This window comes from Typopeltis vanoorti, chromosome 23 (genome assembly GCF_054136105.1).
Source record: "Typopeltis vanoorti isolate ZY-2024b chromosome 23, IOZ_Tvanoo_1.0, whole genome shotgun sequence".
Taxonomy (NCBI): domain Eukaryota; kingdom Metazoa; phylum Arthropoda; class Arachnida; order Uropygi; family Thelyphonidae; genus Typopeltis; species Typopeltis vanoorti.
The window spans coordinates 5,859,234-5,881,254 of NC_143571.1; the positions used below are offsets into that span (position 1 = coordinate 5,859,234).

At 34.6% G+C, this 22,021-nt stretch overlaps 1 protein-coding gene across 4 annotated transcripts in view; it reads right to left on the bottom strand.

Annotated features, from left to right (window-relative positions):
- Vps53 (vacuolar protein sorting 53) overlaps positions 1 to 22,021 on the bottom strand; it is a 349,419-nt gene that overhangs the window by 180,237 nt on the left and 147,161 nt on the right. For all 4 annotated transcript variants that reach the window (XM_090412655.1, XM_090412656.1, XM_090412658.1 and 1 more), the window contains exon 11: positions 76 to 183. In XM_090412655.1, coding sequence (XP_090268781.1) covers positions 76 to 183 — 108 coding nt within the window. The remainder of the gene's footprint in view (positions 1 to 75; positions 184 to 22,021) is intronic.

A 22,021-nucleotide genomic window follows, 5' to 3' on the forward strand; every position in this document is an offset into this window, starting at 1 on the left:
GCACGTGCACGCACACACACACACACACACACATATATATACACACAGTTACTGCATTTCTAATTAATGAATTACTTTATGGTCTGAAGATTCTTCTTTCTCAGACTTTTCTTCTTTTTCCATATCTTCAGAGAAAGGATTTGGCCCATCGGGTTCTTCAAATGGATTTGTGCTGGGCTTTATCTAAAACATGAAGTATAAAGTATTTATATATCTAGAGATAATTCTTAATTCAATGGAGTTTTAGAAGTAAAAAAAAAGCAATACAAACTGAAAATTAGAGGTGAATTTTATCCATGTTATAGTTAATGTACATTTTTTCTGTAACAAATAAGCCTAACTGAAGCTTCAGAGGAAGAGTTACTGATTTTCTATTCTTTAAAACTATATCTGATATCTCTATGAGTGAGTTCTCTTTAGTGAGCAGTGACTGTAATAATACTAAAAATTGGACTAAATGCTTATGCCTTTATTGATTATAAGAATTCATACTAAAAATGCCAGAAAACTCCTTGATGGTGTCTGATGAAGAGCTCAGAAGCATCAATAATGCCATCTTAACTGGATAAGTCAGGAGAGAAGATCAGACTGGGAGGGATATCCTAGTCTTGTGCTTTGAGAGGGGGAGAGGGGGGGATTTAAACAAAGATGCTGGTAATCTCTTCTTGTTAAACACAGAAAGATCCAAAGGAAAAACAAATATTGTTACTGAAAACAACAACAGAAACAATAAGGGATAAACAATTTGAAATGATTGATATACTAAATGTTGCCATTTTGAATTTCAGGAACTCAGCTAGGGAAAAAAAACAGAAAGAAACAAATAATTAACAGAGAAAAAAAAGACAATTATAGCTATTAAATTACAGTAATAACTGAAACTAAAAAAAAAATTTAAATGGAACGACAGAAATGGAAATTTATTTATTTAGTGTACATTATTTAGGGGGAAATACAAGAAATTATTGAGCAAAACTATATTCAGATAACCAGTCAATAATACTGTCTAGGAGTAAATGCAAGTTCCTGAGACCTTCAGGAAAGGAGTGTATATGGCAGCCATCAGTGATATAATGCATAGTCAGTGCAGCACCACAAATGCAAAATTCCCACAGATGTAAGTGGGCACAGCAGCCTTGTTCAATCTTAAATCTGTTTAGCTGACTCCAGAAGTGTTGAGGTAGATCGAATCCTGGTTTGACAGTGGATCTATGATCAGGTACTTGTTTGTAATTCATTCCAGAGTCTTCTCCATCAGTCCTGGGAACCATCATCTGGTAATTTCCACAAGCCATATGAGAGATCTAGAAGCAAGGTGATGCACTGGAGGAAGAGATATCTTGGTGGATAGGACTATGCCTACATCACAGATACTGTCCACCAGGTAAGGTGCGGCTGCACATGCATCTGCTCCATGTCAGGATCAGCCTCTGTTTCAGGAATTGTTACTTCTTCCTAGCCAAGGATCTAGCAAGGAGGTAGCAACTTCTGACTAATACCTCACCTTCAGGGCCAAAATACTAACTATTGTATCCTGGACAATACAAGAAATGAGAAATGGAAGTTATATAAGGTTATACACACTTTGAAGAGCAGAATAAAAGAACAAGCTGCAGCATAGCTAAAGATCAGACAGATTAAAATGGAATACCAGAATTAAGAGGCTACATCTTTATTAATGAAAGAATAGGAACTGCAAGACTGAAAACTGAAAGAGGCTATTTAACAGTAATGAACCAAAAGAAGGAAAAATAGATATAAGCAAAATATTTTACAAATTATTTAGAAAAGTAGATGAGACAGTACTAAGAAGATTATTTCATAATTGTAAGAGTCTTGAACCCTTGAGTGGAAAACCAAAGCCACAGATTGAAGGCAGATACACAGAATAATAATTAAATCAAAATGGCAAATAAACTGAGAGATTATTTTGCATTAATATATGAATTAAAAATCATACACAGTTTTCAAAAAAAAAAAAAAAAGTGTCAGAGGACTACAATTAATAAGACTATAATCGTTAACAGAAACTACTTTCACAAGAGCAAGAGAAGTTAACAGAAACTATCTTCACAAGAGCAAGAGACAAGTTTTGTAGAGGTATTCAGACTATTTTCTAGTAATTTCAAAAATAGCAATATAAGTAAGATGGAAAGCACAAAAACCAAGAGAATCTAGTGAAAAGAAAAATGGAGAAAGAAACTATAAAACTTAACCCTTTCACGACAATGTGACATATGTGTCCCCACATAAAATCTTGATTGTGTACATAAACCAAAATAATGTCAATATTCTTTTCCAGCAAATGCGTAATCTGGAACATATTTTTGATAATTTTATTACTGGAAACCCTATGTTAGTGCCACCTGTCAAAAGAAAGTTTCGAGGCAAATCATATGTTCAGAGCATGGCATATTCAAAACTTTTCATAAGAGTTTCTGCATGGAATATTGTTTGTTATATGTTTATGGTGTAATATTTTCATTTGATGGTAAGTAAATAATAGTATTATTATGTTTTTCAATAAAATTTTGAAATAACATTCCATAAAAACTAGTAAAAACATAAAGGGACACTGTTGTCCCTGTGGACATAAAGGGGTGCATTTTACAAGTAAATTACTTGTTGTTGTAATTGGTGTTTTTTTTATTTATTTTACCCACTTTTGTATTTTATTTGTCTTTTTATCATTACAGACATGTCGAGAAAAGGGTGTAAGCAGTTTGAACTGAAAGATAACGAAATTTTGCAATGTTTAGTAGCAGAAAATAGTGACGATAAAGACGCGCTAGAACTCGATGAGGAAGACCAGGTATTTATAACTCAGGATGTGGATGCAGGGGTTTCTATGGTTGAAATTGAAGACCCAGCACAAAACATGTTGGAATTATCAGCAACAGAACCTGAAACAGAAAATAGACCGCAATTCCGGTCTATTTTCTGTTTCAGGTTCTGGTCAAAGAATATCCAGACATTCTGGACAATGCAATGTAGGAAACATTGCATTGTCCAGAATGTCCGGATACTTCTCAGAGTTCAATATTCGTAGCACCACAGAGGTCTGAGGCCAAAGCTGTAAAGACAGGACCATACCATCGCACTTCCCCCACCAATTTTCGTAGTGTAAAATCTCTTGCAGTGAAATTTTGTTGAATTTCTCCAATATCGATTTTACAGAGATTATAAATAATGTGAAAAACAGAATTGTATATAGCTGTAAATTAATGTTTAAATTCAGATGTTAACTTGTAAAGTAAGTGTCCCTACATTCAACAAGTAAGTGGCCCTACATTCAGATGGAAAAAAAATACATACGTACCAAATAGCTTTCCTGATGTTGATTATATCTTCAGAGAAGTTCAGATTTGCAGAGACAGAGATGAAGATTCGTTATTGATGCCCACTGAAATTTTTTATTTGACTACTAACTTCGAAGATTTAGTCAGAAAAATAAGAGTTGAATCTATACGGTACACTGAGCAGAATGGAACACAATACACAGTCGATGATGATGAAATGAAAGCCTATCTCGGTATGAATTTGGTGATGGGTTATCATGTTTTGCCATCATTGAGAAATTACTGGTCTATTGATCCAGATATGGGCATTCCCTACATTGCAAATGTAATGCCTAGAAATAGGTTTGAAAATATTTGTAAAACGTACACTTTTGCAACAACGAAAACCAACCAGACAGAAATAGTGCTAACTATGACAGAGCACATAAAATCAGGCCTGAATGGATCATCTGAACAGTTTTTTCAAAAAAGCAATGAATAACACCAAAACACAATCCATTGACGAGCATATGATAAAATTCAAGGGGTACAATATTATGAAACAGTATATCAGAAATAAACCTATAAGATGGGGTTTGAAAATGTGGTGCAGAACTGATGCTAAAACAGGCTATTTGTTTGAATTTGATCTGTACACGGGAATAAAATAATCAGAAACTGAATATGGGTTAGGCAAATCGGTTTTTATTGGTTTATGTACTGTTATGTTTAGTAAAATGTAGTTGAAGCCAATACATAAATGTTAGTCATTTTAATTTATTTGCAACCCTTTACGTCCATTGGGACACATGTGTCCCATGAAATTCTATAAAACCTACGATTTTTTCCTACATAAAGTCATTTTAATACTTAAACACTTTGTATTACTTCATAAGTCCTTCTGGTCCTGAAAGGGTTAATCTACTGCAAGAAAATTGAAGATGGAAACTTAAACTTACGTGAAGTAAAATTTATTAGATGTAAAATTTTCGCCTAAGTATCGAAGGCATCTTTAGTACATTAAAAAATAGCACACAAAATAAAATACAATAAACGAATCAATTTTAAAAGTGCCATTACAGTGCAAGTAAGACAACAGATGATTAGTAAATTCCTAGTTAAAAAAAAATAATAATAATTAATATAATATGATACTAATAAAAAATTTACATAGGGACTGATACAATAATATTTCCCATTAGGGGATATAATCAAAGACCATCAGACCTGTTTAAGTTCAGTTAATGTAAAAAGGCCTCACCTCACAGCTCTACAAGGAATCTAATTTTATGTAAAAGTTTAATTTTGATCAAAAGAACCTGATGTTTAGTTAAGATTGCATGTTCTGCTAAGACAGTCTGCTCAGGTTAGAAAGGCAGAAATCTTCCTGACAGAGCAAAAGGATACTTCAATATTAAGAGGTCTCAGAACTTTAGCAATACATTGAGAAATTGTTTTTAATATAAGGAAGTGAAATCCAAGAGATATCAGAAGATATACAGACTGGTGGCCTAATGCTGTTCAAGGCTTCTTGATAAAGGGCTCATTAAAGCCTTTCATAAAAGGATATTTGATATAATTCAATTCCTGCAGTAGAAGGTCTTCAGTGGAACATGAATAAACAGCCATGAAACTAAATATATTGTTAAAGCTCTAAGATCTCTTAACATTGAAGTATTCCATGTAGGACAGCAATCCTACTGGGCATACTTTCCACAAGCATATGATAGCAATCAATGGGAATTTTGGACCATTCTTCCTGTAGGCATGTAATGAGGTCTTGAACTATTGTAGGGCAGATGTCCCTTGACCTTACCCAACACTCTAGTTCATCCCATAGATGTTCAGTAGGGTTAAGATTAGGGCTCTATGAAGGCCAGTCAAGTGTGTGTGTGTGTGCGTGTGGCATTCATGTCCACAAACCATGCAGTTACAGCAGTAGCAGTCTTATGACACAGTGCATTGCCTTGATGAAAGAGACAATGGTCAGTTCCATAGGAACGCCACAATGTAGGAAACATTGCATTGTCCAGAATGTCCGGATACTTCTCAGAGTTCAATATTCGTAGCACCACAGAGGTCTGAGGCCAAAGCTGTAAAGACAGGACCATATCATCACACTTCCCCCACCAATTTTCATAGTGTAAAATCTCTTGCAGTGAAATTTTGTTGAATTTCTCCAATATCGATTTTACAGAGATTATAAATAATGTGAAAAACAGAATTGTATATAGCTGTAAATTAATGTTTAAATTCAGATGTTAACATGTAAAGATAGCTGAATGTAAAAGTGACATCGAATTGTATACATAAGTTGTAAAACATATAAAGGTCTGAACTGTACATAACTTTAAGTTAATGTTTAAGTTATGATGTTAACTTGTAAAAGTAACTGAATGTAAAAGTGTATGTGCATCAAGTTAAGAGGATTAGTCAGCTATATGTTGATGACCTGAAGGTGAACAACAGTGCTGAAGTAGAGATTTTGCCGTCAAGACCAAAGGTCAGGGTAAGTGGCGTCAATATGTTTACAGAAGATCCAGGGATCTTCGACCCTAGAACAAAGAACTTCGGATCATATGAAAACGTCTTGAGGACCTCAGGACGCTCTCTCTAGTTTTTTCTTGCTGCTGTTCGTTGGTTCACTCGGAGTCCTGAGGTTTTGCTGGTGCATAACCCCAGATATGGGGGGGGGGGGGTCATTAGAGGCAGTTAATTCCTGGAGATGTGTTTCCACTAACAGGACGTGCCATGTGCATATAGACACAGCGCCCACAGTAGATCCAGTACCGACGGAGAGAAATGCTACAGTTCCCAGGAAAGACGAGCGCCAAGAGCTGTTCAAGCGAAAGCCAGTATATAAGGATGAAAGGAAGCAGTGTTGTGTCCCCTTTCAGTATTATTACTTGAATCATTATATCAGGCCGCTAGAAGTGAGGCGTCTTCTACATGGGTCACGTGGTATCTCTATCACACAAAGAAATAGCCTCAGGGTAGAGCCAAATTTTATTTGTGACTGAGTCCTCAAACCTTACCTCTTTTAAAATCCCAAAAAATTAATAATTTTAGACTGCGCCACTTAGAATTATTAGGTTAAAGATAATTACTCAATCAAGAAGTAAGTAGAAGATATATTCATATGACCTAGGGTTGCAGTCATGTCCTCAACCTTATTCAATTAAATTCCTGCTCAGATCCATAATGAGTTTCACAAGCGGTGCATCGAATTCTATACGCACACTCATATATTTAGTTAAAGTCAAGCAAGGTTTATTTTTTCTAAATTTACAGTTTAATATACAAGAATATTCATCATTCTAAATAAGACACATTCTAATTAAATCAATTAATTAGCTTTACTTCATCAGATATGATCTCTGAACACACATTGTTTTCAAATAATTCACACAAAGTAAATGAATCTATATCATCTAGATTACTACTAAATTCCATTATTTAATTTCTATACTAACAACTGGTAACATTAACCATTTTCCAACATAGATAGATTCATATTCAGTTAGTAACCATTCACTCGTGACCTATATAACACACGAGCTATTGTCCTGACCTTAAATTGTATCCGAGTCCTTCACTAATAAATCTTCACATATCATTACACATTCAGATTACATTCATATAAATAACAAATTTTACTTATCTCTACTCGATGGTACCTCTATCCGTCTGCATCTGTTTTAGTCTAACTTCTGCTTCATTAAGACATTTCCTTGGTTCCCTCAACCTACCTCAGGTCAAGACTTTATAGTGATTATTAGCTTAGACTTCGGGACACGTGCTTCTGCTGACCTTTCAACGGCATAGTCTGCCGCTACTTTCCGGGAATCTAGGTATCGTTCGGCCATCCCCAAACCAGCACCATGTTAAACCTTCACTACTCGAAGAAACGTGAGAACTTCCACACACGACAAAAGACCAAGAGACTCTTGGGGAGGGGGGTTCCTAACCCTTTTATACGTTCACTCTCTCGGAAAATACCGCAAATTCCGCTGTTCACCCAGCACCTTGAGATTTTCTATGTCACATGACCTCATGACATCCGTTCTCTCCCTGCTTGTTCACTCCATGTGCCAAGCATGCATCCGCAGGGGTCAATCGTCAGTGTGTCCTTGAACCTTGGACTTTCTTTCACACAGAATACGTTCCAGTGTTTCTTCTACAAATTATCCTTTCATCGAATTTAATATTAACACAAAACCATAACTCTCTTAATTTACACTTTGTCTCTGGCAACTTTCCTTAATACATATTTATCTAATTCCCCTCTATTTTATTTTACATTAAATTTTTCTATTGAGCTAATTAATTATTTCTTTCTTCTTATATCAATCAATGTATTCAATATTTTCTAGTGTTTACAACGATACCTACTTAGAAACAAGCAGGTTACTTAATTATTCTACTGGGTTTTTCTTCTTTGCTCGTTAAACCATGATAAGTGGAATTTTAACATTCTTAACTTATCAGGGTATAACAGCAGCCAACAGAACCACCTATAAGTCTTCAAAGCCGGTAGGACTTGTGTGATACTGCAAATTGTGAGTAGATTCTACTTTATTAATGTTAATGGTGACACATAAGAGTAGTATGTATGTTCACTAAATTTTCCTCTGTTGAAATTGTTTGTTAAGTCACAATAAGAAAGAGAGGAGGGCTGAATATTGGCTGGTATGTTCTAAAAAAAAAGAATATGTAGACAACGATGTTGCATGTAACAGCTAAACATTGATTAGAATTGTATATAAGTTCATTTGAGTATTGCATTGTAAAGGTTGTCTGAGGTTAAATAAACATGTTTTGTTTATATAATTTCTTCACCTGATCTTTGACCAATGCACTGTCTCACAAAAACAATCGAACCTGCTTGTCTAAGTAGAATAATTGCGATGACTGAATATTTGAGATTTGCTTAGAAAAATGATTATTCCTATATGTGTTCCAACTAATCTTCTCATGCCTTGCAATTAATTCAGGATGGTACAGTCGATAATAAAAATAAAATTTTCCTGAATTACATAGTGTGGGAGATAGTGACCTATGACAGTGAATTGCCTAATTTAAAAATCTTTTCACTTGCAGCATGAGCACTTGTAGGAAGGTAAGGGATTACTAGCAGGGACTCAGATAATCGGATTAGAGTAAGGTTAGTGTAAAGTGTATGTATCAGATAGCAACTGTATGGAGCACAAGCTTAAAGTTGATATAGCATAAGGAAATTGAAATAACTAATGGCACTATCGAACTACAGACCACATTCATTCAATACTTAAATCAAATAAATTAAAGATAGAAAAAAAAGAAGATAACAATAGTTTGGATTACGTATTCTGGTAAGAAACATTCACCAGGCATCGGCCCCACTTGCACCTGCCCATCTGCTTAGCAGAGAGTGTAACACAACTCGCTGCTCCATAACACTGAATCACATAACAACTAAATCACTACATAACACTAAATCACATAACATTGAAGAGGAAGCTGTATATTGGTTCAAGCAATGTGGGGCTTGCATACTGCAGTCCTACCACGGAAACTGCTGTTGTGAGCCTCAATTCTGAATGTTTTTTGAGCAGATTCGTGTTCCAGTCAATGTCCAGAACTCCATGTTCAACGTGTCAGGCAACAAATAATAGTTTTAACATATTATCCTTCGTGGCACCCTACAGTCATGTTTCGTTAGTGTAGTGGGTCATCCACTGTGGGTTGCACTTGCAGTGACTCCCTGCACATATCCATCTCAGTATGGTATCAGTGATTGACTTGGGATGGCCAAATTTGTCAACAATTTGCTGAACAGATAGGCATGCAACACGACATCCTATTGCAACACCTCTTTAAAACTCCAAACTTGGGAGCATCATATTTCTTCAATTTATACCAGCTACAAACATATGATGCGTTACATGGCATGATGTACCTTGCATGTGGGGATGTCCGTTGACTGCTTTCCAAGCAAAAGTGTATAAAAGGAATTTCTCAAATTACTTCTAAAGTTCTAAGACCGCTTAATATTGCAGTATCCTTTCATCCTGTTAGGAAGAGTTCTACCTTTCTTTCCTCACCTAAAGACAAACTTTCTCCACACTCAGCTTTCCAGGTGTCTACCAAATCCCTCGTTCCTGTGATATGTTTTTATTTTATACAGTTATGCTGATCTGTTACAAGGAATATAAATCATAACTCCAGTATCTTGAACCTGAGCAGTCTGGTCTTGCAGACCATACCATCTTGACTAAACATTGGGTTCTTTGGAAGAAAACTAAACTTTTACATAAAAGTAGATTTCTTGTAGAGTGGTTATACAAGAAGATCTGAAGAAAAGCCTTTCCACACTTACCAAACTGTACAAAATAAAAAGAAATGTCACTGTATCAATCTTATATAAATTCCTGATTATTATCTTATATATACAAGGGTGGTCTGAAAAGTTCTCAGCCTCGACCATACATGGCAACACCATCGGCATGATTTTTTTTTTCTAAGTTGGCATCTGTCATAAGCATCCATGTGAAATTGCAAGTCATTTTATCAAGTCATTTGTTTTATACGGTTATCTGAAGCAAAAGTGTTGTCTGTATACCTTGAAATAGATAAAATTGAGTATCATGCAGTTTTAAAATTCTTTGTAAAAAAAGCTTTAATGCCAGAAGAAATTCATTCGAAGTTCATAAAAGTTTATGGGCACTCTTCTCCTTTGTTTTCGACAATTAGGAAATGGGCTGCCGAGTTTAAATGTGGCCATACCAGCCTTGAAGTTGATCCACATGAAGAACGTCCAAAAAGTGTAACAACATCAGAAATCATTGATCAAGTGCACGATATAATATTGGATGACCGGTGAGTCAAAGTGAGTGAAATTGCTGAGACTATAGGCATTTCAAAAGAATATGTAGGATATATTTTGCATGAAGAATTGCAAATGAAAAGCTTTGCAATGGGTGCTGCGCTTGCTCAGCAGATCAAAAACGCACTCGCATGAAAATCTCTGAACAGTGCTTGGAGGGTTTTAACAAGAATAAAACTGATTTTGTGTGTCGATTTATTACTATGGATGAGACTTGGATTCACACACACCAGAATCCAACAGCAGCCAAAATAGTGGACAGAACCTGGTTGTCCAGTGCCAAAGAAGACAAAGTCGATTCCATCAGCAGGAAAGGTCATGGCATCGGTGTTTTGGGATGCTAAAGGCATTTTGTTTATTAATCATCTTGAAAAGGGTAAAACAATAATCAGGGAATATTATTCCGATCTTTTAACCAGACTAGACAAAAAAATTCATGAGAAAAGATCCGGTTTGCAGAATAAAAAAATCATCTTTCATTAGGACAATGCATCTGCCCACAAAGGTGTATTGACAATGGGAAAATTAAGAGATCAACACAATGAATTGTTGGAACATCCACCCTATTCCCCAGATTTGGCTACTTCTGACTTCTATCTCTTCCCAAAACTAAAACTCTTCCTCGCTGGTCAGCGTTTTACTTCGAATCAAGAGGGGATTGCAGCTGTTGAGGGGTATTTTGCAGATCTTACTGAGAACCACTACAGTCATGGGATAATGGCGCTGGACCATTATCCTGATTAAGACCAACAGTCTTAAGGGAGATTATGTTGAAAAATAAAAATAATTTTGAAATTATAAATTCATTTTTTCATTGTTAGGCTGAGAACTATTCAGATTACCCTCATATATATATATGAGAGTATATATATATATATATATATATATATTATTTTTAAGGGGGTGCTTAAGGGTCAAGGCTGGATAACTGGGAGGAGACCTCCACATGGCCTTTTTGGGGAACTGACCATGACTTCAGACCTGATATCCAATCCTCACTTTCTAGTTGTGCATCCTGTTGGGTATCTGCCTAGATTCTGAACAAATGAGGATGGGCTGATAATTTCAGATTTAGCCAACCAAAGTTATTCGTAGTAGCTTAAACCATAACTCAAATCGATGGTACAATATGATGGAATTGCATGCCAGCTAGGGCATTGTCATTGTTTCTGTTAGGGAATCAGGGTGAACAGCAAAAACTCGGCTACTGGAACAAACCCCCAACTTATCAGCAGAGATCAAGATTGGCACCATCAACATAAGAAGCATCAATGGATAAGAAATGGAACTAGAAAAAGAATTGGGCAAGTACCAGATCGACATAACACGTGTTACCGAAACAAAGAAAACAAAAACAGGTGAGATATTTCTAAGCAACAAATACAAAATGTTATATTCAGGAAATAACAATCAAGGAAAAGAATTAGTAGCTATAATATTAAATACTAAATATGAGGATAATCTTCTTGAATGGCATGCAATGTCAAGTAGAGTAATGTGGGCAAATATCAGAATGGGGAAATGGACAATGAGACATATTTGTGCTTATGGTCGCACAAAAGGTTCTACTAAGAAGGAAGTGGAGAAATTTTTTGAGGCATTACAGAAGGCAGCTGACACGATGAAAAAGGAAAAGTTCAATCGTTGTTGGAGATCTAAACAGCAGAGTAGGAAATGATTACCAGACATAAGAATGTTTTAAGAAAATTTGGAGAAAAGGAAAAAGTAAATAATAATGGTAAGCACCTGCTTGATTTCTGCTCAGGACATGGACTAGTTATTACTAAAACCAAGTTCCAACATAAAAATGTGCACAAATTCACATGGAGAGAAGAAGCAAGGAATAAGAAACATCTCACTGACTATGTTATTGTCGATGATGATGTTTTCTCACTGGTTCAGGATACGAAAATATACAGAGAATTTGAAATAGGAAGTGATCACCACTTAGTGTTGAGCAGGATAAAATTGAATTTCATATTGAAAAGAAGAGTGTGTAAGAAAGTTTTGAAATGAAACAAAGTTGAACTCTGAGATGTGAACTGTTGACTCGAGTACAAACATTATTCAAGAAAAACTGAAAGAGTTTGAAAACAAGAACCAACCCTTGGAGACTCAGTGGCCAACCTAAAGAAAACTGACTGATTCAGCCACAGAGGGAGATGGTGAGGTAACTCAGAACTATATTGTGGACTCAAGAAGTTAAAGAGGCAGTCAAGAAAAAGAAGAAAGCATATCAAAAGTTTCAGGCAAGTAAGTCAGCTTGTGCTCTTAAGGAATACAGAGAAAAATGTAAGAAAGCAAAGCATTGTGAAATTAGCTAAACAAAAGTCATGGGAAGAATTTGGTAAGAACATAGAAAATAAATATCAGGAAGGTGGTAAAATATTCTGAGGCTATTGAAAAAAGCTCAGAACGAGTACAGAAAGGAATTAGTGATGATAAAGTAGACATGAAAACTGAGGATAAAGATATTCTTGATATATGGAGTAATTATTTTGAAAGAATGATAAATGAAACAAGCACTGACAGCATGGTGGTAGAAAATACTAAACAGGAATGCCATTTGAAATATACATCTGTACTTTAAGTAGAAAAAGTAATCAAAAACCTGAAATGTGGAAAGGCAGCTTGTATAGATGAAATTTGGCCAGAAATGCTCAAATATCAAGGAATAAAATTTTTATAGTGGCTGCATTGCATATTTCAGAAGGCCTGTCAGAGGGCCAATTCCAGATGATTGGAGCAGAGCTCTCATAGTATTCATCAATAAAAAGGAAAATGAAATTGAATGTGAGAATTACAGAGGTATATCTCTACTGAATGTTCCTGGCAAGATTTATGCAAGTTTACTTTAGAAATGGCTAAGAAAATTGTAGAAGGGAAGCCTGGTGAAGAACAAGTTGGATTCAGGCCAAATAGAGGTTGCCAGGAGATTTTCATTTTAAGACAAATGGTTGAGAAATCTTGGGAATATAACAAGGATTTGTATTTAAGTTTTGTTAATATGGAAAAGGCATATGACAAGGTGCCAAAAGGAAAGCTCTTCAAAATGCTACAGTTATAATAAATGAGACATTATATCAAGCAATATATAGTCTCTGTCAGCAGTTAGAATTGAAGGAGGTACAGGAATATAGTTTGATTATAATCAAGTGTGTGGCAAGGATGCACATTATATCCACTGTTATTCATTATCTATATGGATCATGTTATGAAGGAAAGTGGTATTAAACTTGATATCATAATTGGTGATGTTAATCTTATCTCTTTACTTTATGTAGATGATGTTACTTCTGAATAAATCCAGTACAAGTCTAAGATTCTCTGACTAAATTGAATAACCATTGTAATAAATTTGGTATGAAAATCAGCAATAAAATGACAATGAAAATACGCAGAAACATTCAAAACATTAACTACATCCTGAATGGTGAACCTATAGAAGAAATAAAACATTTCAGCTATTTAGGCACAATTTTTAGTGAAAACGGTAAATTAAATTAAATATGAAAATGACAACATTTTCCTTTTACTTGTCATATAGAGAAAAAACTCTAAAATTTCTTTTGGCCTCATCAGCTAGCTTTGTCTCATAATTAGTTTTGGCCTTTCTGAACATACAGGTCATCCCATCTTGCCTATGTCTTTTATTGCTCAGAGGCATGTTGATCTTTATATTCCCTGCAGAACTTTTTCTTTGTCTGCAACTGCTGATCAATGATGTTATTCATCCATTTAACTCCTACCTAATTTATCCTTCTGACTCTAGACATATATTCTGATATTGCATGCTGCCTGAAGTGATTATCTCTCAGTAACTGTATAATTTCCGATCCTTCCCTCCCTATAATAATTTCTCCTCCTAGTATATGTCTCCATAACTGAAATCCTCCATAATAATGGCTCAACCTGCACTCATCATTCTATCAGGTAACCAAAAAAGTTCATGCAGTTTTTGGTAGAGTTCGATTATTTTCTAGTGGTTTGCAGAGTGCAATTTTTATGTGCATCATAAGGCACAGATATGCATCAGTCAATCTGTGCACTCTAACTTGGTGTGTACTCTTTTTGAAACTCAGTTTGAAAGCTCCAGAAGCATCCCATAAGATATGTGTGGCATTTGGAAAAGATGTAGCAGAACAGACTATGCACAAATGGTTTAAAATATTTGCTTTTGGTGATGAATCACTTGATGATGAACCACCTTCAGGAAGACCTTCCATTATTGATAATGAAGAATTAAGTACTGCTGTTGAAAATAATTCAAGATTAACATGTCAAGAACTTTCACAAATGTTTAACATGAGTGGTGAAACAATTTGTTTACACTTGCATCAACTGGGAAAATCATGGAAGCTAAGCAGATGGGTCCCACATGCATTATCAGATGACAATAAACTTCAAAGACTATCAAATTTGCTATTCACTTCTTCCACATCATAAAAATGAGCCATTTTTGGATTACTTGCTCACTTGTGATGAAAAATGGATCTTATACTCTAACAGGAAGTGTACTTATTATTGTCGTCATCAAACAATCAAGTACCACATACTTCAAAAGCACCACTTCATCCCCAGAAGACTATACTTTGTGTGTGGTAGACTGGAGATGGTATTGTCCACTATGAGTTTTTCACTGCAGGCCAAACAATTACACCCAAGACCTACTCAATGAAACTTAAGTGTGTGCAGGATGTGTTACTTCAGAAACAGTCAGGACTAGTTAAGCAGAAGATAAGTGTTATTCTTACAGAACAATGCAAAACCTCATACTTCAAAACTTACCCGTGAGATCTGTGCTTTAGGATGGGGGATATTCCTCATCCTCCATATTCTACTGACATTTCTCCAAGTGATTATCACCTTTTTTTGGTACTAGACAATCACATGCGAAACAGACAGTTACACAATAATACAGAGATTGAAGCGAAGGGTGCTAGGTTTATTACTTCTAAAGACAAAATGTTTTATAAAAGCAGAATTTACAAACTTGTATCTCATTGGGAAAGAGTTGCAGATCGTGAAGAAGCTTATTTTAATGAATAAAACATTTTATGAAAATTTCTGCAATTGTTTAATTTTTATTATGAAAAACTACACAAACTTTTTTGATTACCTGATAATTTGCCAATGCACGTGTGTACTGTAAATGATCTACAGTATTCTCCCTTATTTAAAGTTTAATTATATAATTTTATAAGTTTTATTTAAATAAATAACTGCTTAGAAGTAAAAAACTATATAGAATTTTATTCAAAAACTCCAATATATTTCAACCAACATTATGCAGACATCATTCAGGAGACAGTAACTACATTCAAATCATGAACCATAAGAATGGGTCCTAAAGCATGCACATACTAGCTCATGTCTCAGTTGCAGCTAAAGGATATAATTACACTATTAATGTTCAAAGGAACAATTGTAAAAGTTGAATAGTAAAAAATAATTTAAAATAATTATTAAAAAAACATTATGAACAATTAATAGTAATCATTTCCCAAAACAATCTGAGCAATTAAAGGTGAACAATTTCATAGCATTTCACATTTTTTAAGGAAAAGATGATCATATGTGAACTAGCTGGAATGAAGAATCTTTGTCTGGTTCCAAATAACTTTTGTAAATATGTCAATAGCATGAGAAGCAAAGCCAGACTTGTCAGATTCCAAAAATGTAATATAGTCTCGATGTTCTTGGATTCTAATCAAAGCAGGACAGCTAGTCTGTCCAAAATAGCAGATGACATGAGCAGGATACCTGATAGACAACTGTTAAGGAAAGAGGTGGTAATGTATCCTTTGTAGATGGTAAGAAGGAAGACTTGGTTTGAAGGAAGTGTATTGACTGAATTTGTGAAGAATCCATACTATTTGTTTGGAGATTCCTTTAAGGTAAGATATTGAAATTCTTTTCATATCAGATTGTAGAGTAATCAACAGAGGATAATTATCAATAATTTTTTGAATGGCAATTTCATTGTATCAATTAGACATCAGATTGCTTTTAATTTTATTTATTTCATATAGCAAACAGGAATCGGAAGAACAGATCATGTGAGCTCTAAGACTTTTGATAATACCCATTTTCCATGATTAATGATGGTGTGAGGACGAGTGGATGTATCTGCCAGTAAAGGATTGCTCCGATAAACTGAAAATTAAACATGACCTATAGGATTTTGAAATATTAAGGTATCCAAAAAGGGACAGATGGTTGTTGGATTCATGTCGAAGTGAACAAAGTTCTTCATCATCATGTTTGATTGTTCTGTGGTGCTTTAGACAAATAATTCATTTAAATGGATGAAAATGCCACATTGTACATGGGCAGTAGAGATACTTCTATGAGGATATTAATCGAATGGCCAGCATCTCCCCCTGATCTCAACCCCATAGAACACATTTCGGACACAACAGGGAGATTCACTGCTGCTCAAAATTCCTCTCCAGAAAACAAACAAGGCCTCCTTGCTCTGAAGGAGGGGTGGGCCAGTTTTCCTCAAGAACTCCTGAATCACTTGGTGCTAAACACAGTACGATATTATGAGAGCTGCATTGCAGTTCAGGGTGGACATATTCCCATACTGAAATGTCTCTCCACATAGTTTTCTGTAAGCATCGTACATTAATTCCTTAACTACATCCTTATGAAATTTGTAATGTTTGTCAAAAACATTGCCATTTAATCTGTACAAAATTTATAACATTTTAAGAGTATGCTGGCAATAAATTTATGTCCGCATTTGGCAGTAATCATGAAAATAAATTTTTTCATATACAGGTAAAAATGTAGTTCACCCTTAGCTTTTATATACACCAGTATAATTGGGAGGGGAATTTGCCAGAGAAGAGAAGTGGTCATTTATTATGTCCAATGCAATCTTAAGGACAAAATCAAGCATTCTTAGGGAAATTTTAGGTACACCATCCATATGTAAGAGAAATACAATATTCTAAGTTTGGGTGGGCCAAGAATTTATAGTGCTAGAAGTTGTACAGGAGAGAAATAGTGTTTTGAATGAAAATGTATACCAAGTTTTTCTTGGAAGCTAAGGAGAAGGAGACGGCTATGGATGCAATGTCTGTCCGAGGACTGGCTGAATGTTAAAGCAGAGAAAACAGATCCTGACTGGAGAATGGAATATTATTGAAAGCAAGAAAGAGAGCGAAGGTAGATTTTTCTTCCATGAGATAAGACAGGATTATTTACTAAAATAAAGAGGCAAAAGGCTTCAGTTCGGCGATGCAAAAATTATAAAAATCAAGTGGATATTAAATCCAGCATTATTTCAAAGCCAAATACAGAAACTATACAAGTTTCATATGAAATCTGACTAGAGAACTTACAGGAATACACTTGCCTACATTTAAGATGCATTTATTCATTCAATAGTGAATGAATGAACTGGGATGCTATAGTCAGTTGTGAATGCTTTGTTTGCTATGGTTTCAAAGAGAGGTACAACAGATAGTGTTTATATTTGGGTCTCCCATGACAAGTCTTACAACTCCATGGAGGTCCTGTGTAGTAATAATAATAATCTACATTCTACAGTTCCAAAAACATCTTTAACACCCTCTTTTGAATCCTCTCCACTTTACTATATCCCTAGCCAGACAGGATTATGTTTTAATAGCATTAATATTCACTGGATTTCACCCAACAGAGAGTCATGAGACACTGGTATATAATATCAATCTTGAAACTTGAATGGTTTGAGTATTAGAAAGTTTCTTGAATGAAGAAGAGGAATGTGGGGTACCTGTCACTGGCAAAATTATGGATAGAATTTGAGGTTAGTAAAGAAGGTCACTGATACAGAGAAGGAAGAGAGGGACAGAGCCCTGCATTTTCACTAAGAGATGAAATTCGATGAACCGTTCAATGTGTCATGCAAAGAATGACCAGAAAGAAATGCACAGTCCAAAGAGCACAAAAGAAACCACAAGATACTCGTTTGGTAAGATAGCCCTGATGTGCCAGACTCAAATGTCTAGGAAATATGAAGGAAAATAGTGAATGAATGAACTGGGTCACCATAGTCATTGTGAAAGCTTTGTTTGCTATGGTTACAAAGAGAGGTACAATAGATAGTGTTTATATTTGGGTTTCCCATGACAAGTCTTACAACTCCATGGAGGTCCTGTGTAGTAATAATAATAATCTACATTCCACAGTTCCAAAAACATCTTTAACACTCTCTTTTGAATCCTCTCCACTTTACTATATCTTCATCACCTCACCATATCTGCTCACAACAGTCCAGATATGGCTATATCAAAGCCTTGTAATGGAACAAAATGACTTCCTTATTCTTATATACTCTATTTTGCATAGTCCATTTTTTATTCAATAAAAATTAAGTAAATAAATAACTTCTCCACCCATGGTATACAGCACTAGTAATCATTTTGTTGAATTCCTGTCGACTTATTGGGACATGTCATTAAAATACTGAGTGATCTTTTACATTAAGCAGAGCCTTACATGGTAAGGCTTTGCTTAATTTGTCGATCATAACCCTGTCATAGTGTCCATATTTGTAGATTTATATATATATATAAAAAAATAAAAAATAAAAAATAAAAAATATATCTAAAAATTTTTAGATATATTTTTTTATTTTTTATTTTTATATATATATATATATTTTTTTTTATAATTTTATTTCTTTCCTTATTTATTTGTGTTTTTCCTTTCTATCACTAGAGGTCAGGCTAGAAAAAAGATTTATTAACTACGTAGATTTAGTTTATTGATATAGAAAGCATGAGCATGTAGCTTGGTTCTGTATACAGTTGTATTCTTCTGATGATGACCTTGATATAGAGGTCGAAACGTCAAGTTTTATTTTATTTGTAATTAATAAAATAATCTGTTCAACACGTGTGTTTTTGAGTCCCTAAATCTACAAATATGAGTGCTGATCACCGTGTAACCCTAAAAGAAAGAACCTGTCATAGTGTGTTCATTTCCCTTTTCTAAATCAATCATGACATTATTATAAATATAAGAAAGTTACTCAAACATGACCTTCCCTATAGTAAATCCATGCTGTTCATTGCAAAGTATAGATTCTCCATCAACGAATTTCCATATGAGACCCCTTAGCAACTTTTCCAAATCTTCACCTCCACTCCAAGGACACATCAAGCCCTTTGTGCCGCGAGGGTTGTTTGAAAAGTTTGTTAAAAAAAAATAAGTTAAACACATTTTTTGGAAAAAAATCACCTTTATTTCTCAACATAGTCTCCATCGAGGTCTACACATTTGGCCCAGTGAGTTTCCAATTTTTTCATCCCATCTAAAAAGTAGGATTTGTCAAATTGTGCAAAATAGTCACTGACAGCCTTGATGACATCCTTGTTCAAAGAAAATTTTTTCCCACCGAGCCAAATTTTTAAGTTTGGGAACAAGAAGAAGTCACAAGGGGAAAAGTCCGGAGAATACAGTGAATGTGGAACCAATTCGAATCTCAATTCATGCAATTTTGCCATTGTAACGGTCGATGTGTGGGATGGTGTACTGTCTTGATGAAAGATCACTTTTTTGTGCACCAATCTGGGCTGTTTTTTCTTTGGTTAATGCATCGCACGTGGCTAAAATTTTGCCAGGGGTCATGAAAAAGATGATACTTGCCGACACTGGTATGAATGAATGAATTGTGTTGCCATCTATTGAAATTTACCAAACTTTTCAAACAACCCTCATATCATACCTTCTTTCTACCCCAAGACTCAAATTATACAGCCAAGTCAAATGCACAGTCATTTCAGCTGAATACTCTTTTAGTATCTGTGTTAATATTCCACCATTCTCATTACCGAATTCTATTATCAAAGTCATACACTCGAGTTTTCTTTCAGTATAAGGTAGCATTGAGTTCAATGTTGCATACACCAGATCGATAGGTTTTAACAAAATGGGCACTCATTAGTTGAACAATCTCTCTTGAATCTGCTACCTGCATACCATCTACATGTAGCAAATATACAATGGACAAAGCCCTTTGGTCGGAAAGACCTGGGTTCAATTCCCATCCATGATGTGAGGAACCTTTATCCAGTCTCTTTCGACTAAAGGTGAGTTAGCCGGTCTCAAATGGAGGTAGAGGGTTTTTTCACCTGGAAACTCAGTTTTTTCATCTCTCAGAACAGGCAAACTGGCCCGTGAACACATATGGATTTACAGTCATAAAATACATATTTAATCCCTCACTGGAAGGGTTCAACCAGTCCTAAGGGACTGTCGAATCACGGGGGGAACCCCAAACAAATAAATAAAAAATTATTTCTTTTACTTGCAACATAACAATAGAATTCTTTTGTGTTGTGTAGATGCACAGCCAGTTTCTTTTCATACTCAGATTTAGCTTTCTGTACAATAGCTATAACTCTTGAGACATGTTCCTTATAATTTTCATCATTGACATCATTCTTTTGCATACAATATTCCTTCCACATCTTTTTCTTAATAATCTCTTGTTTAACAAGATAGCAAATCCATTTCATTCCCACCCAGTTTATTCTTTGAACTCTAGGAACACATTTTGATACTACATCATTGATGTATTTTTTAAATCCTCACCATTTTCTGCTAATATCATCTGGCAACCAATACAATGGAATTGAACTTAATATTCTCCTCAGTTGGTTATAATTTTCTGCTTTGAAGTTCTACATGTAACTCTTTCTAAAGGGAATATCCATACATTCAGCTACTTCCAAGTCAGTACACATAATCAGAATCAGAGTCAGAACAGTGATATCTTTTACAGAAACCTCTTCTGATATTATAATCAGGTCTAATACTCTGGCTTCCTTTGAGTTCCTTCAGTCATGCGCTGCTTAAGAAAGTTGTCATGCAACAGCTCAATAAATTCAGCTTCATTCTTTTCATGAGATTTCACTGCTACACAATTAATGTTTGGATAATTAAAGTCACCCACTATGATTAATCGTTTAGTACCCATTAGGTTTATTTCATGAAGCATTTCAGCAATACCCCTCCATGTATTTTATCTTGTTAGACTCCACATCATACCAAATAGCCTCAAACTCACTGCTACTAATATTGCAGTCATAGCTATCTACCCAAAACACGCCGAATCCACTTCTTCTCTTCCTCTTTTATTTCAACCATCTATGTTCTCTGGAATCTGCAGCTCTTAAAAAAACATCAATAAATTTCTCAGTCCTCATCTGCATCTGACACATAGCAATGTACTTATAGATCTCCCAAACTCTTGTGTACGAGGTCAATATATATATATATATATATATATATATATATATATATATATATATATATATATATATATATATATATATATATATATATATATATATATATATATATATATATATATATATATATATATCATCATCATCATCAAATTCCTGCCATGTACCCTCAAGGGGTGTACAGGATATGATAGTACTACATGAAAAAAATTACATCATTACATCATTATTTATATATATATATATATATAAATTGGATTCAAATCATCCATTATCATTAGCATCACACTCAATATCAGTTAGTACATCTTTTGCTTTAATGAACTTTTTGTAATTTCTAATTCTAAAATAAACATTTAATGCAGTATTATTATTATTATTATTATTTTACAATTGCCATGACTCTATATCATTAGAAATCAATTCCATGTTAAAATAAACTTTTGTACTTTTTTTTTTTTCACTCAAGGAATCAACCCTAAAGTTTGCCATTGCACTGATAGTGTGTCATTATAAATTTGATGATCACATTTCTTTTATCAAGAAAATGTATACAACAGAACGAGAGCGAGCTGTAGATATGCCAATGAACCTAAGCAATTTTTTTGATTTCTGCAAACAAAAATTAT